This window comes from Stenella coeruleoalba, assembly GCF_951394435.1.
Source record: "Stenella coeruleoalba genome assembly, chromosome: 18".
Taxonomy (NCBI): domain Eukaryota; kingdom Metazoa; phylum Chordata; class Mammalia; order Artiodactyla; family Delphinidae; genus Stenella; species Stenella coeruleoalba.
Window position 1 is genome coordinate 11,481,619 of NC_137164.1, and position 14,244 is coordinate 11,495,862.

Consider the following 14,244-nt stretch of genomic DNA (forward strand, 5'->3'; position numbering starts at 1 on the left):
AGAAACAAGCAGAGGCTACCTGGCAGAGGTTCCAACTGAATTATAGTAGTTTTATTAATATATTTAATGCTAATATTCATTGTTACTCTTTCAAACTTGTGACTGTGAACGTAGACAGTTTTCTTGTAGATGTAAACTAGGTCCCTGACTAGATAACAGAATTACAGAGATGTGAGGGACAGATGCTTTCATCTGAAACAGACTTTTACACAAATTCTGAAACTAATTTGGAAGTGATAAAAATTAATTTGCGCACTTTAATTGGAAGCAGGCTATCGCATGAAAAGAAGGAGAGCAGAGCAGGCAATCTGTGCTAAAAGCTGATTGAATTTGTTGTCAGGTAGGTATCTTGGACTTGGCTCTTTATCCTCCTGAGCCCTTCTTCGCAATATATTACAGCCCGTCTCTGACTGGTGTTCTTTAAAAGGATCAATGCTGTTCCTGTTGAATCCCCAGAGCCCCAAATTTCATTGATCTTGGGACTTGACATTTCTCATTACGTGCTGTAGCTTCCAACGAGATAGTCACAAGAGGGGCAAGTCAACATTGTCTCTTCAGCAGACACTTATAATACATTGGGACATCGGCTCCAAATCCAGTCGGCTTGTAAAGTGTGTGGTTTTAATGTTTATACCAGATATAACATGCCTGATAGAGAGTTTGTTGACATTTTTAAAATCATATCATAACCACAGGAAACTTTGCAAGAGAATTTACTGTTCATCTTTTCAAATCAAATCTACAAATATGCATTGAGTAATATGTATGACATTGTTTTCATGCTTTTTCTATTTCACTTTTGAAAAACAAGTCTTCAGCTCACGTTTGAGAATTATACAAACTATGAAACAAGAAGCCCATTGAAAAGGAGACTCCAGCTGTGCACACATCCCTTCCCTGGGCTCCCATTGTGTTCTCTTCAACTCTGGACACTGACCCTCCCGCCAGCCCCAACCTGTCACTAAACATCTGCCAAATCACATCCCTCGCTTTGTCTGCATCCAGCCTTCTTTTAAAACAACCATCCTGGTGCCCAGCTCCACAGCCACCACTGACCAGTGGTGTTATAGGGGATGAAGAAAGCGTGAACAAAGAATAGCCTGAAGATATTTTATGTATATAATATTATATATATATGTGTGTGTATGTATATATATATATATATATATATATATATATATGATGAGTTTGTCTCACTTCTCAGAGCAAGGAATCTTAACTAGGGTTTAGTAAATGTTAAACCTCTTCTCATTAACTTTGAGAGGAAGCATAGTTACATGTGTAACAATTCTTACCTCGTAGAGCTTTCTGAGGGCCAAAAGATAACGTCTATAATGTAGCATCCCTAACACGGGGCCCATTCTGCAGGAGACCTCTCAGCCCTCCCACTCCCTCAGCCCAACGTTAGGAGACACTATAGGGTTCCTGACTAAGAAGGGTGCTGCTTGCCACTCAGTTTCTGCTTTTCCTTCCCCTTTACGGAACCAAGGCTGCAGGGGTCTTTGTCCTGGGTCAGAAGCAATATAAAAAACAGGAGTGACTAATATGTTCTCGTGATCAGGGAGCCTCGGATCTATACCAGCGGGCTCTCTGGGCATCATGCAGAAACCTGTACCTCCTTGGGAAAGGCAGGTGCATTATACTATTGATTGGGGAAGGAGATGGTAGGACAGTAAGGTACTGTGGCCTAGATCCAGGTTCAGGACCTCAAGGGAAGAGATCTGCCCTGAAACAGCAGGGCTCAGGGGAAAATGTGGTCAGCGTCCTCTCTGAAGAAGAAAAAGAACAACTTAGAGTCAGTGAATAAATAGGTTTGTATCGATCTTCTATTTTTCATCAAGTACTCTGTGATTGTGTAATAAAATGAAACCACATCATGGGGCGTTTTCCAACCCACGGAATGTTTTTATGTGGATTACCTTGTGACCTGTGGAAAATGCAGGCCCAGGTGTTTCTGGCGCTTGGGCCAGAAACCTCTGCAGCAGCCCTCAGGTGGCTGAAGACACAGTACCTCAACAGGAATTCCTCACAAACTAAGTTTTTCTGAGCTACCCCAGCAAATGTCTAACATAATTTTTTCAAAATAAATCTTGAAATCAGAGTAGTGATGAAACTGCTGCACCCTTTGAAATCTTTTGTTCTGGGATTTCAAGTCAAAAATCCATCATTTTTATATAGTATAAATGTGAATGAAAATACCTTCTACAGTGATTCTTCAGTGACTCAGCAAAGGTCGCAGATAAAACCTGAATGTCATACATCATCAAGAGGTTCATTTTCCGACTCCCCCAGAACTGCACTGAGGTTCACAGAAAAACTCTGCTGTTTTTGTTTAGCTCCAATTCAGAAGGACCAAAGCTTCCCCTGCATATTAGTAGTCCCATAAATGAGGTTGAAAATAATAAGAACCATAAGCAATCTTTACTTTGATCTTTTCTCTGAAAGCCACAGACTATCACACTGACAATGCTCTCCTTGTCAGTTCTCTGTGGATAGCAGCATCTAACACCTTTGCACTTTTTTCATCATCCATTTTGAGAATATTGAAATATCTTGTGATAAAAATGAGGTGGAATCTGTTTACTATAAGACTTTTATATTTGGAGTTTCCAAATGCTTGCCTATAAGGAATCTCAAAATTGGACGTGTTTGTTCATCATTCATAGTAATTCCATCACCCAGAAAGCTCTTCTCCTGAGGAAATGACTAGGGAAGGAGGGCAGTGGTGCTATGGTCCTTAGAGGAGAGGTCTCACCTGCACCTCCCTCTGCGCAGGGCCCTTTAACCCGTAGCTACATCCATCAATTGTGATGTGACAGTGACAGAATATTCCTAGGATTTTGAATGATTGTTGGGGTGTGTGACATCTGTCCCTGACAATGAAATGAAATATAGGAAATACGCTTTCCCCCTGCTGCAGGTTCTCCAGCTCAAAACCCCTGAATAACATTTTATTTACTTTTCTATAGTTGAAAGAGGGAAACAGTGCTTTCAGAGGCCCTACAAAATCCCCTAATAGTTAAGTTTCACAGTTTATTCAAATGATCTGGGGAAATTGTAATGAAAAATAGAACATTTTAAGCTTTCTAAATCAGAGGTAAACCTTTGAAAAACTTTATTTTCTAATTTAAAATATACTACATACATAAGGAAAATTTTTAATATTTTTATACATTTTTTAAATTCCCTGCAGTAGAACTAGATTGCTTTTTACTTTTTCTGTAGCATCTAAGGGAAAGGTTTAGAAAACTATATAAATTGTATTAAACATATAATTGCAGGATTTTTAATTCATCAGTCTCTCCAAGATAAAATAATCACTTAGAAAAATTAAAGATGATATTACACATAAAATCTTATCAATAATTAATCTTCATTTTGTCAGGGAACTCAAGGCATCTGTGAAGCATAAGTTTATAAATCATATAAATATGTTTCGGACAAATCTAGGACTGCTGACAAATCTAAGAGGATACTCTGCCAATACTCAAACACATTATAGCAAGATACATAAATTTAGAATAAAATCACAACTAACGTGGGCTTTCAGCTCTCCCTCCCATACTCCATCTAAGTAAGAAATGCCTCAGAAGCAAAGTGGGGGCTCACATGATGGATCTGAGGAAAGTCACAGAAAACTGTGAGCAGTTCCTGGAGAGACAGAAGACCGGTGGGTCTGAAGGAGGAGATATTGGCAGAGGGGAAGAGTGTTGGGTGCCTTGCTGGGTAGGGCGTTTTAGTTATGCACCGTCTTCCCAGAATTTTCCACGATCTATTGATGCCTTCCCTCCTGCCACTGTGGGGCAGGGAATCGGAGCACCAGTGCAGCTACTCAGGGCCGTGGCATCACATCAGAGTCAAGGGAGGGGCTGCCCAGGAGGTGGACACAAGTGCCATCCCTTTGACATTCACTTCCCCCACTGCCCCCTCTACAGTGGGGGCTGGGGGATTGCAACCCGGGGGGCAGCTCTCAGAAAGAGCAGCATCGCCGAGACCAAAGCATAGGATGTTTTTCTGAGAGACATGATGAGGAAGCGGTGGTTCAACCCCGTCCAGAACATGAGCGCACAGAGGAAAACAGGCCAGCATGCGGGGTCTCAGGCACCATAAGGGCAAGATCACAGACTCAACGACCAGGTGAAGCAGAATGAACAGAAGAGAAAAACACGGAGCTCTTTAAAAAGGCACAATATTCTCTAAGATATGAGAAAGGGGGTCAGAGAGGTTAAGTAACTGGCTCATGGTCACACAGCTAATAAATGCCCTTACTAAACAATGATTGCTATTTTTAACGTTCAATTTAATGGCATAGCTCTTCATTCCCGCCATTGGTCTGTAGTGACTCACCGCTGCTGTTCCTTTACAGGTGACTATCCTGCACCAAGAGCTGTCCTCACGGGCCATGACCATGAAGTTGTCTGTGTTTCTGTCTGTGCCGAACTTGGACTTGTTATCAGTGGTGCTAAAGGTCAGAAGACATTTCTTTCATTTTCGGTCTTTAAACACTATACGATTTTCACAAGTTAACCATGATTTATGATTTATTTCCTTTAGGAGGCTCTCCATAGACAAATGTAATCCCTAGGTTTTTTGTAGCTGCTTAGTTTTATTATTAATACTTACTAGTACTAATATAAAATAGATATAAAATATTATGTAGTACTTTGTGTTCACCAGCATTCTAGCCAGAACACTGATAAATTAAACTGCAGCACACCCATATATGCAGTCATTACAGATAACATTTAAAAGACAAGGGGAGGGGACTTCCCTGGTGGCACCACGGTTAAGAATCCACCTGCCGAAGCAGGGGACACGGGTTCGTGCCCCGGTCCGGGAGGATCCCACATGCCGCGGAGTGGCTGGGCCCGTGAGCCATGGCCGCTGAGCCTGTGCGTCCGGAGCCTGTGCTCCGCAACGGGAGAGGCCACAACAGTGAGAGGCCCGCGTACCGCAAAAAAAAAAAAGAAAAAAAAAAGGCAAAGGGAGGGGACTTCCCTGGTGGTTCCGTGGTTAAGAATCCACCTGCCAATGCAGGGGACATGGGTGCGATCCCTAGTCCAGGAAGATCCCACATGCCACGGAGCAGCTAAGCCCGTGTGTCACAACTACTGAGCCTGCACTCTAGCGCCCACAAATCCCAACTACTGAGCCCATGTGCCACAACTAATGAAGCACGCACGCCTAGAGCCCATGCTCCACAACAAGAGAAGCCACCGCAATGAGAAGCCCTCACATGGCAACAAAGAGTAGCCCCTGCTTGCCGCAACTAGAGAAAGCCCACGTGCAGCAACGAAGACCCAACGCAGCCAAAAATAAAAATATAGTAAAAAAAAAAAGAAATAAAAGAAATGAAAGACAAGGGGAAGATATCCGTGATGGTGGTGTCCATGGGGGGCTCAGGCTGCTCATCAGACACAGCCTTGGATCCAACCCCCTCCACAAGTCATTTTCTTCTCAAGGCTGGGGACTGTGTAGTGGTAGATGGGAAAGGAAATACGATGACTTAGTTCTTTTGACTTTTTGTGGAAAAAGTACTGTTTCGGGAAAAGTCAGGAAACTTGGATTCTAATTCTGGCTGAGATACCAATTCTCCACGGGAGGCTCCGGGGCAGTAAGGAGCCTAATGCTTAGGAGAAACTGAAAGAAAACCAAAGGGGCCGAGTGTGGTGAGGACACCGCGGACGTAAGGAGACAAAGGCTGAAGAGGTGAGGGGCCCCCGCGGCACAAGTATTTTGTTTTGAGTGTAGTGGGGAGCCATTGGCGTCAGCAAGGCGATGAGGTGATCAGGTTTGGCTTATAGTAGCTTATTCTGGCCGCTTTAGAGATAATGGGTATAATGTCTGAAGGCAGGGACACTGCGTTTTCGTATTTAAGAATAAATAACCCCGGGAGGGACACATAGGATATTTTCACTAAATGTCTTTTAATGTCTGTCTTAGAAATAACATGTAATATCATTCTGTTCTGTAAAGCAAAAAAAAAAGAAAAAAAGGAAAGGGAAGGAAAGCAAGAGACACAATATGCATAGGGAGAAACATTAATTTTCTGTAGCTGATGGTTGGTACTAGAAGTGATTGCTATTTTTTTTCTCTAACTCTTTGTATTTTCTGGAATGCACGTCTATTACTTTAGTAATCAGGAAAACATTTAGGTATAGCCTTATAATGTCACTTGTAAAATTTGTATCTACTGAAGTCAATTGTTTGAAACATAAGAATGTAATTCGTGCATGGTTTTATGCAGTTTTTCTGGGGGTTCTGGGGGACAGGTAATACCAAACTACATTAACCAATTATTTGTCTGAACTTGACTACTGAATGTTTTATCTTAAAATTTCTACCTGAGAAAAAATAAGTCACTCCCCATACTACTTTTACATTCTCACCTCACTCTTCATTTATTTAAAAAAGAAAAAAGTGTTCCTACAGTCTGGATTACTGGATTCCTTTTCTTAATTTTGCCTTTTACATTTTATGTATAGACTATAGAATGGTAAAACTTATTATTTGATAGTATTGTATTTATGTGGTACAATTAAAATTTTGATGATACTAAAGAAAATTAGTGATTGTTTTGATAATTCTCCTGAACTTTCTAAAGAAAAAGTTCTAAGCACATATTAAGAGAAAACTTTGACATACAGTCTTTTATTCTCATGTAATGTATGAACTGTATCCTTTTTTAATGAATATTATCTCATGAAGGAAAAGAGCAACTACTGACCTAGATAAAAAGTTTGGAAGACACGTGTGTGTTATGTAACAGTTCTCTGTACTTGTTCTGTTGAAATCTAACATCAGTGCTTTGCTCTTGCCACCATAGTTCTTTTCTTTTCTACCTTCTTTCAACAAATCTGAGTGTATTATTCAGGTACGGTTTGCAGGTGTGTGGGAGCTAATACGTGACTGGTCGTCACCAATGACTCTGGCCTTTCTGTTCCCCGCTCCGCAGAGGGCCCTTGCCTCGTCCACACAATCACTGGAGATTTGCTAAGAGCCCTCGAAGGACCAGAAAACTGCTTGTTCCCACGCTTGATCTCTGTCTCCAGTGAAGGCCACTGTATCATCTACTATGAACGAGGGCGATTCAGCAATTTCAGCATCAATGGGAAACTTTTGGCTCAAATGGAGATCAATGATTCAACACGGGTAAATCTGCATGTTCCGTGCTAACTGGGGACCTAACCAAGAGGTTAAAGATTGACTATTTTACATTAAATGACTCATAATAGAATTTCTCTGGTATCCAGGTAAATGTGTGTTGGTTTGTAAAAGCATATGAATTCATGTTGATTGATGCTTTGAACAAACCCAAAGCTCAGTTAATCCCAAGTAGCTAACTCAGTGAATTAGACTTTGGAGGTGATGGCTGTAGTTTGATTAGAGGTTAGACCCTTAAGGAGATTTTTTCCTAATCTCCTCTTACAAACAATTGTTCCTGCGTTGCACTCCCCTGACGTTAAAAATGAGTTTATTGTCAAAGAATCTTATCTTCTGAACCCTAGACCAAAAATTACATACCAAATTGCCCATCACTCACAAATGAATTATAATTGCTGGTTTATCATTATTAAAAACAGCTTTTAAATATGCTTCTGCCATTTGTTCTAAAAGTCTTGATATAGCTAGTATTCAGAACTTAACAAAACATCATGTTACTTAATTCTCAAGTTCTTTCTGGATTAGACTGATAATATTCTCTTTGGGACTTCTGTTATTTTGTAACCTAAATTGGTTTTAATCAGATGCTTTGTTTATGTAAGAACTTTGATGAATTCCACATTGGAAAGTCTATGGATTGGACTTTAGAAAACTTGGACAAGTGGCTAAAAGTAGAAAATAATGACAAGGGACTTGTATTAAGTGCCTTCCAGTAGTGCCCACTGATCTTTTGGGAAACACTGAGAGAAATGGTTGCTTTTCTCCCTTGTCCAAAGGCCATTCTCCTGAGTAGCGATGGCCAGAACCTGGTGACCGGAGGGGACAATGGCGTGGTGGAGGTTTGGCAGGCCTGTGACTTCAAGCAGCTGTACATTTACCCCGGATGTGATGCTGGCATTAGAGCAATGGACTTATCCCATGACCAGAGGTGAGCCATGTTGGGGAGAAATGTAATCGCTCAAGAACTGTCATTGAAAGTTCTTAACATTTTACCAAGGGTGAAACCTGCTGTGAAGAAGATTCCAGCATGCAGATGGAAGAAAGACTAGTGCAGAGAAGGGTAAATTGAGGAGAGGAGTAAGTACTGTAACAAAGGATTCTGGTAAGAAGGAAACAGAGGAAGAGAATAAGGGGGGGGAAAGAAAGAAATGGGTCTGAAGAAAAACAGGCGCATCTAGACACTGCCCAAAATGTAGAATTATCCCCACCAGCTTCTCTGTTCTCACATCCGTACCTGGTCTCAGACAGGCCTGCCTGGCTTACATTATGTGAAAGAAACACATATTTTTTAGCAGAGTCTCGGCTTGAGGCATACATCTAGCTAAATGCAGCCAAATGCAACGTACAGACTACAGCTGGCCTCTGTTTTAAAAATACGAGGCACTCGTTACTTGAAACAATCTCCAGCACCGCCCCCCTCATTTTCTTATTCACATATCTGCCATTTGTGTTATTTTGTGGTATTTTATGTATTTCCCTAAGACACTATAATCTTTTCTTGGAAAGAATTGACAGGAATGTTAACAAAGTAATATGATTTTCTCCTGTTCCTCAATTTGCAACAAGATTTTGTTATTTCCTAAAGTTTGCCTTTGGGTTTATTATAAAGTGAAAAGAATAATTGGAATATAAAGTCTAAATTTCTAAATTTAAAAAATAAATTAAAACTATAATCTTAATATGGTAATTTCTCATTTTTTGCTATATATTTAACAGAAATAAGAAAAGCTTATTAACCGACTTATTTCAACTATGTGTATATTCTTTATAAGAGTATTGGTTTACAGTATGAATGTTAAGGCTTATATGGTAAATTTAACAAAGCATCTTCACACTATAGTAAAACGGTACTGAAGTCATCAAGAAAAGCAATGGAATTTAAGTTAGTTTGGGGAAGGGGTATTTGATCTGCAGCCCAACCTGTTTTAAAGAAAATTTAAGCAGATTATTATTAGAGTGTTCCAAAAGTGTTCCAAAATGCTGTAGTCCGTATTCATAAATGGGAATGGTTTACCATGTAATTATTTTATATACATGGGTGTTTCTAAAGTATTTGAAATGATTTGTGTTCTTAAGTAGTTTAAATATTCTCCCAGATATTCTTATTCATTCATGTATTCATGTTGCAAACATTTGCTGCCACCATCATAGATTAAACACTGTGCACAGTCCTGAGGATACAAAACAAGATCACTGACCCCAAAGAGCTCAAATAATCATAATAAATGTTTATGAGGGAAGCAGGAGCAGAGGAACAGAAGAAGGAAGTGATTAGCTCTTCTCAAGGGGTGCAGAGGGCAGGAAAGGTTTTGTAAGATCTTTATCCTTCACTCAGTATGGGGGAGAGAGTAGATGAGAGAGCATAGGCAAGGCTGTAGTTGTCTTAGTGGTCTCCCAGGAGGAGCAAGGAAAGATACTGTTTCTGTTTCTTTTTCAATCTCATCCTCAATTTCAATTATTATTGTTGTTTTATGACGTCCTTGATATGTTGGAGCAGTAGCATATGCACATAAGTTACAAATTGAGAGATAAACATACAGTGAGGACGCCTACTCAGAAAGTATTTATCTGATGAGTTGTCTGATCTAAAGTTAATCAACATGTGGTCTGGCAGTCCAGGTGTTTTCAGAATTGATTCAGCTTCTCCTAGGAGAACCAAGAATAAATTTTAATCCTACCTGAGGGCACACAAGAGTAAAACCTGGTGAACTTTGAGATCGTGCTATTGTTTAGTGTAAAGTAGCACCACATCAGTGATTTTGTGTCTCTCTTAACTACTGCCTCTGCTTTTCCAGGACTCTGATCACTGGCATGGCTTCTGGTAGCATTGTAGCTTTTAATATAGATTTTAATCGGTGGCATTATGAGCATCAGAACAGATACTGAAGACAAATGGAGAGCCAAAAGCCAAGTTAAAGCTGAGAGCACAAGTGCTGCATGGAAAGGCAATATCTCTGGTGGAAAAAAACTCGTCTACATCGACCTCCGTTTGTACATTCCATCACACCCAGCAATAGCTGTACATTGTAGTCAGCAGCCATTTTACTTTGTGTGTTTTTTCACTACTGAACACCAGCTGCTACCAAGCAAGCTTATATCATGTAAATTATATGAATTAGGAGATGTTTTGGTAATTATTTCATATCTTGTCGTTTATTGAGAAAAGGTAGTAGGACGTGTCACAAGAGACTTTTGACAATTCTGAGGAACCTTGTGTCCAGTTGTTACAAAGTTTAAGCTTTGAACCTAACCTGCATCCCATTTCCAGCCTCTTTTCAAGCTGAGAAAAAAAAAAAAAAAAACACGTTTGATACTTTGTACATCAGATGCATCTTATTTAAAGGGATACTTTTGTAAAAGTAAAACCTTGTATAAAGAACAAAACATTTCTTAATTTTATTGTGGAGTTACAACTTGCATGTTCTTTAATCCTGAAGTCTTGATGGGACAGGTGCATTGACACTAGGAAATAGTACGATCTGTGCAAGGACACAGCTTGTATGAAAGGACTGAATTTGGGCTCAATCAGTAATTTTTGACATTTTCACCAAAATACATAGTTTTGCACTTTTAAATCTAAATTCATCCCTTCTAAGTGAAATTTGCTCATAAAGCATTTGAATACTAAGCCATTATTTGCCATTTTGGTACTTGATACAAAGAAAATTCAGCCCTAACCTTCGTAATTTGAAGACACAGCAGAAAGGGGGCTTAGGGATGAGGTCCTGGTTTTATTGTATAAATAGGAGTCCCGACCATTTAGTTCCATAGTAATGACTTCCCAACTCCTGGACAACTCTTCCAGAATCATCCTGCTGGCTTAGCGTGTGTACATTAGGGGAGGAGAATCTGATGCTAACTTTTTTGCTGTTTTTTTTTCCCCCCCACCCTCTCTCTCTCTTTGGTTCTTGAATAGCTTAGTTTCTTTAATAATAAGTCAGACTTTATTATAACAATAACTGGCGTTATTCTTTTAGGTTCTTGTGAAATTTTCACCTAAAGCCACATTCTTAGCCTAAGGCACTTCATCTTTTATGATATACAATGATGGCTATCAAATGATTTTCCATACATTGTACTGATCAAGTTATACACCCAGGGGTATATACACTTTATTCATGTTTCTTCTTTGTATATTTGGTGACTGTATCGTCATAGATATGTACATATTGTGTCGGTAGGGCTATGAGGCATGTTACAGGAATGTAATTTTCTCAGAATTTACACTCACTTGCAGTCATTTATTTAAAAAGATAAAAACAAGATAATGGGTTCTTTGTATTGGCACTTTGCACCAGAAACATATCATTATTTATTGATGTGATTACTTATTTGTTATCCACCTTGTACTAGTAAGTTTTAGCACTGAATTCCTTCTTCATTGTTGTTTGTATTTATGAGATTCTGAAATTCTGGGGAATCGGCGTAATGATTAATTTATTCATCACCAGGCTGTAAGCAATATCTTGAGTTTGTAGCTTAGAATTGGGAGGATAATGAACATCTGGAAGACAAGTTCATTTCATCTTGAGATCATGGTGAAATATTTTGGATATATAAATTCCTTAAGCTATTGTAACCATGTTTTATTGCAAAGATGTAAAATATGCCAGATGTGTGTGAGTTGGAAATCAAAAAAAGACAAATAAAATATGCAAAGAATTCACCGATTTTTTCACATTTCATTGGACACTTCACTTATGTGCATTCATTATGTTGTCATACAAGTTTAAGAAATCAACGTCACCTCATATAAAGGCCTAGAGCATCTAAGAACATGAAATAGAGTCCTAATGAGGTTCTGTAATTTGCTGAAACATGAGCTTCTCTGCTTGACCATCTGGCAGGGATTTGGGGCACCAGTGACCAGAGGGAAACAGCTCTTGTTATTTCTTCTGCACAGTCCACTTTTGGGGTTATTTTTGTTTCATTTAAAAGAAACTAAATGCAGGTGAAGGGTGTAACAGCCCATTACATGAAAGTTAGCAAATCGTGCTATTTTCATTTGAACTACGCTTTCTAGAATTTATCGTTGACCAGGCACGACGCAGGTGGGAGTGGAGGAGCTGCTGACCAGAGCAGGCAGGTAACAGGAGCCGCGCTGAGGGGGCTCCGGACAGGCCCAGGGAGCAACAGAACCACAGGTAAGCTTCCATCTGCATTCTCGGGGCAAAAACGACACAACCATATAGTAGCCTGAGAAAGCCTTGCTACTGTCACTCTCCATCCTGGCCCCAAACCAGACGTCTGTCAGTCATCCTCAGCCCGGCTGGCTCCCTCAACCCAGCCCTTCTCACAGCCCGTCCATCACTCCTCAGGCTGGTCATTACCTCAAGACCTCTTTAAACCGACTGCCCCACTTCCAGAACCATTGCCTGGACTGTCACCAAGACCTCTTGACCAGAATCTGGGCCTCACATCAGAACCCTCCCACCATACTCCATGAGACTGCTGCCTGAGGGTCTGAATACACCACCAGCCCAGTCATCCCACTACCCAGCACCCTGCCATGGCTTCCTTGTCTTCCTAAACTCTGGTGGGTGAAAAATCACCTGGGGAGCTTATTTCTATGAGCAGAATCTAGGGCCCCACCCACCCAGGTGATTCTGATGTGGGTCACCCCTGGGCACATTGTTGACAACATTAATGTAAGGGATGAAGCCCAGACTCAGGAGAGCACAGAAATCCTCCAGGAGGGAAACAGTCTCATCTACCCCGCCCTTTGACACCCTGCACTTCAGGCAAACCCACGTACTACCAGTGGCTGAGATCTACCCTGTGCCTTGGTTCTTAGTGTGTTCCCTGCCCAGAGGACGCCTCTTTATCTGCACCACCTGGTGGCACTCCTTGCTGCAAATTGACCTAAACCAATTTGCTCATTCGCAGGCTTTTTGGCAGGTGAAGGTAGTCCCCAAACCCCACATCTTCACTATGTTATAATGAAAATAATTTTCAGGATCAATTTCTGCCACATTGTAGAAACACATCTTCAGCAAACACGTTTTAGCAAGCAAGCAAGCAAGCGTGAGACCATTCACAGAAGTCTTCTGTGAGCTTGGGAAGTCCAGCGCCTTTTTCGGTGATCTGACAATCATTGTACATGGAAGATACACTGGAAGCAGATGCACTGGTCATCTGGAAGCAGGATCCCATTAGTCTTGTAATGCCATTGGCAACCAGACTCCTCCAACCCAATCATTTAGGAATCAAGCCTTGGGTACCACCCCAAGAGTACAGGCTAAAGACCTCGGTCGTTTCTTATACCCTGGCTATGGAGCAGTAGGAAAAGTCTCCAAAATACTGTAGCCAGTGTAGATTGAATTCACATCTATGAAATACCCTTAATTTCATCAGTGATGCTAGTTAAGGAGTCAGTAATTTCCCCACTGAAAAGTCAGTCTTAACATTCACTATCCTAACTAATAAAGCTTCTGGTCTCCTTTGGGATAAGGAAGCTGGAGCTCTGGCCCTTGACTTTATGTTGAGACTCTACTATTTAAATGATCTGGAGTGTAAATTTCTGATCAGGGAAACTGGCCCCTAGCATTCAGAGAACATTACTACATACTATCACATTGCCTATACTGGGTATTTTAAAGTAAATTGCAACATCATCACACTTCTACTTATTGTCATAGTCGCAGCTCAAGTGTTCCCTCCTGACCCCTGGGTTAACTTCCTCATACCTGGCATGTCCCTGTCACTGCAGACCAGTGTATTGTCATAGCTTACTAGCCTCTCCTGCCTTGTGACTGTGAACTTCTTGACTGTGAACTCGTTTATCTTGGATCCTTAGGGCAGTGTTGGATTCAGAGTAGATTGTCAGTAAATGTAGCTTTAACAAATGTATAGATGAAGCCCAGACCCCTGGGCAAATTTGGCAGGAATATTCAGGGGTCCTCCCTCTTCCCACTGCCCTGACACCCAAAGCCGCAGGTTGCCTCTACCGCCCTGCACTGTGGTCCTTCCAGAGAGCTCCATTCTCCAGTTACTGTCACAGCCAGTTCTAGGTATTTTTGCCGTAGGTTTCTTTGCTGTAAGCATCTTTGCCCCAAACATTTTTGCCACATAACTAATTGG

The 14,244-nt window shown here is 40.8% G+C and overlaps 1 protein-coding gene across 8 annotated transcripts in view; it reads left to right on the forward strand.

Annotated features, from left to right (window-relative positions):
• NBEA (neurobeachin) overlaps positions 1–12,174 on the forward strand; it is a 630,595-nt gene extending 618,421 nt beyond the window's left edge. For all 8 annotated transcript variants that reach the window (XM_079902587.1, XM_079902590.1, XM_079902583.1 and 5 more), the window contains 4 exons: positions 4,367–4,468; positions 6,956–7,152; positions 7,941–8,092; positions 9,960–12,174. In XM_079902587.1, coding sequence (XP_079758713.1) covers positions 4,367–4,468; positions 6,956–7,152; positions 7,941–8,092; positions 9,960–10,050 — 542 coding nt within the window. In that variant the 3' untranslated portion in view covers positions 10,051–12,174. The remainder of the gene's footprint in view (positions 1–4,366; positions 4,469–6,955; positions 7,153–7,940; positions 8,093–9,959) is intronic.
• Positions 12,175–14,244: the final 2,070 nt, after the last annotated feature.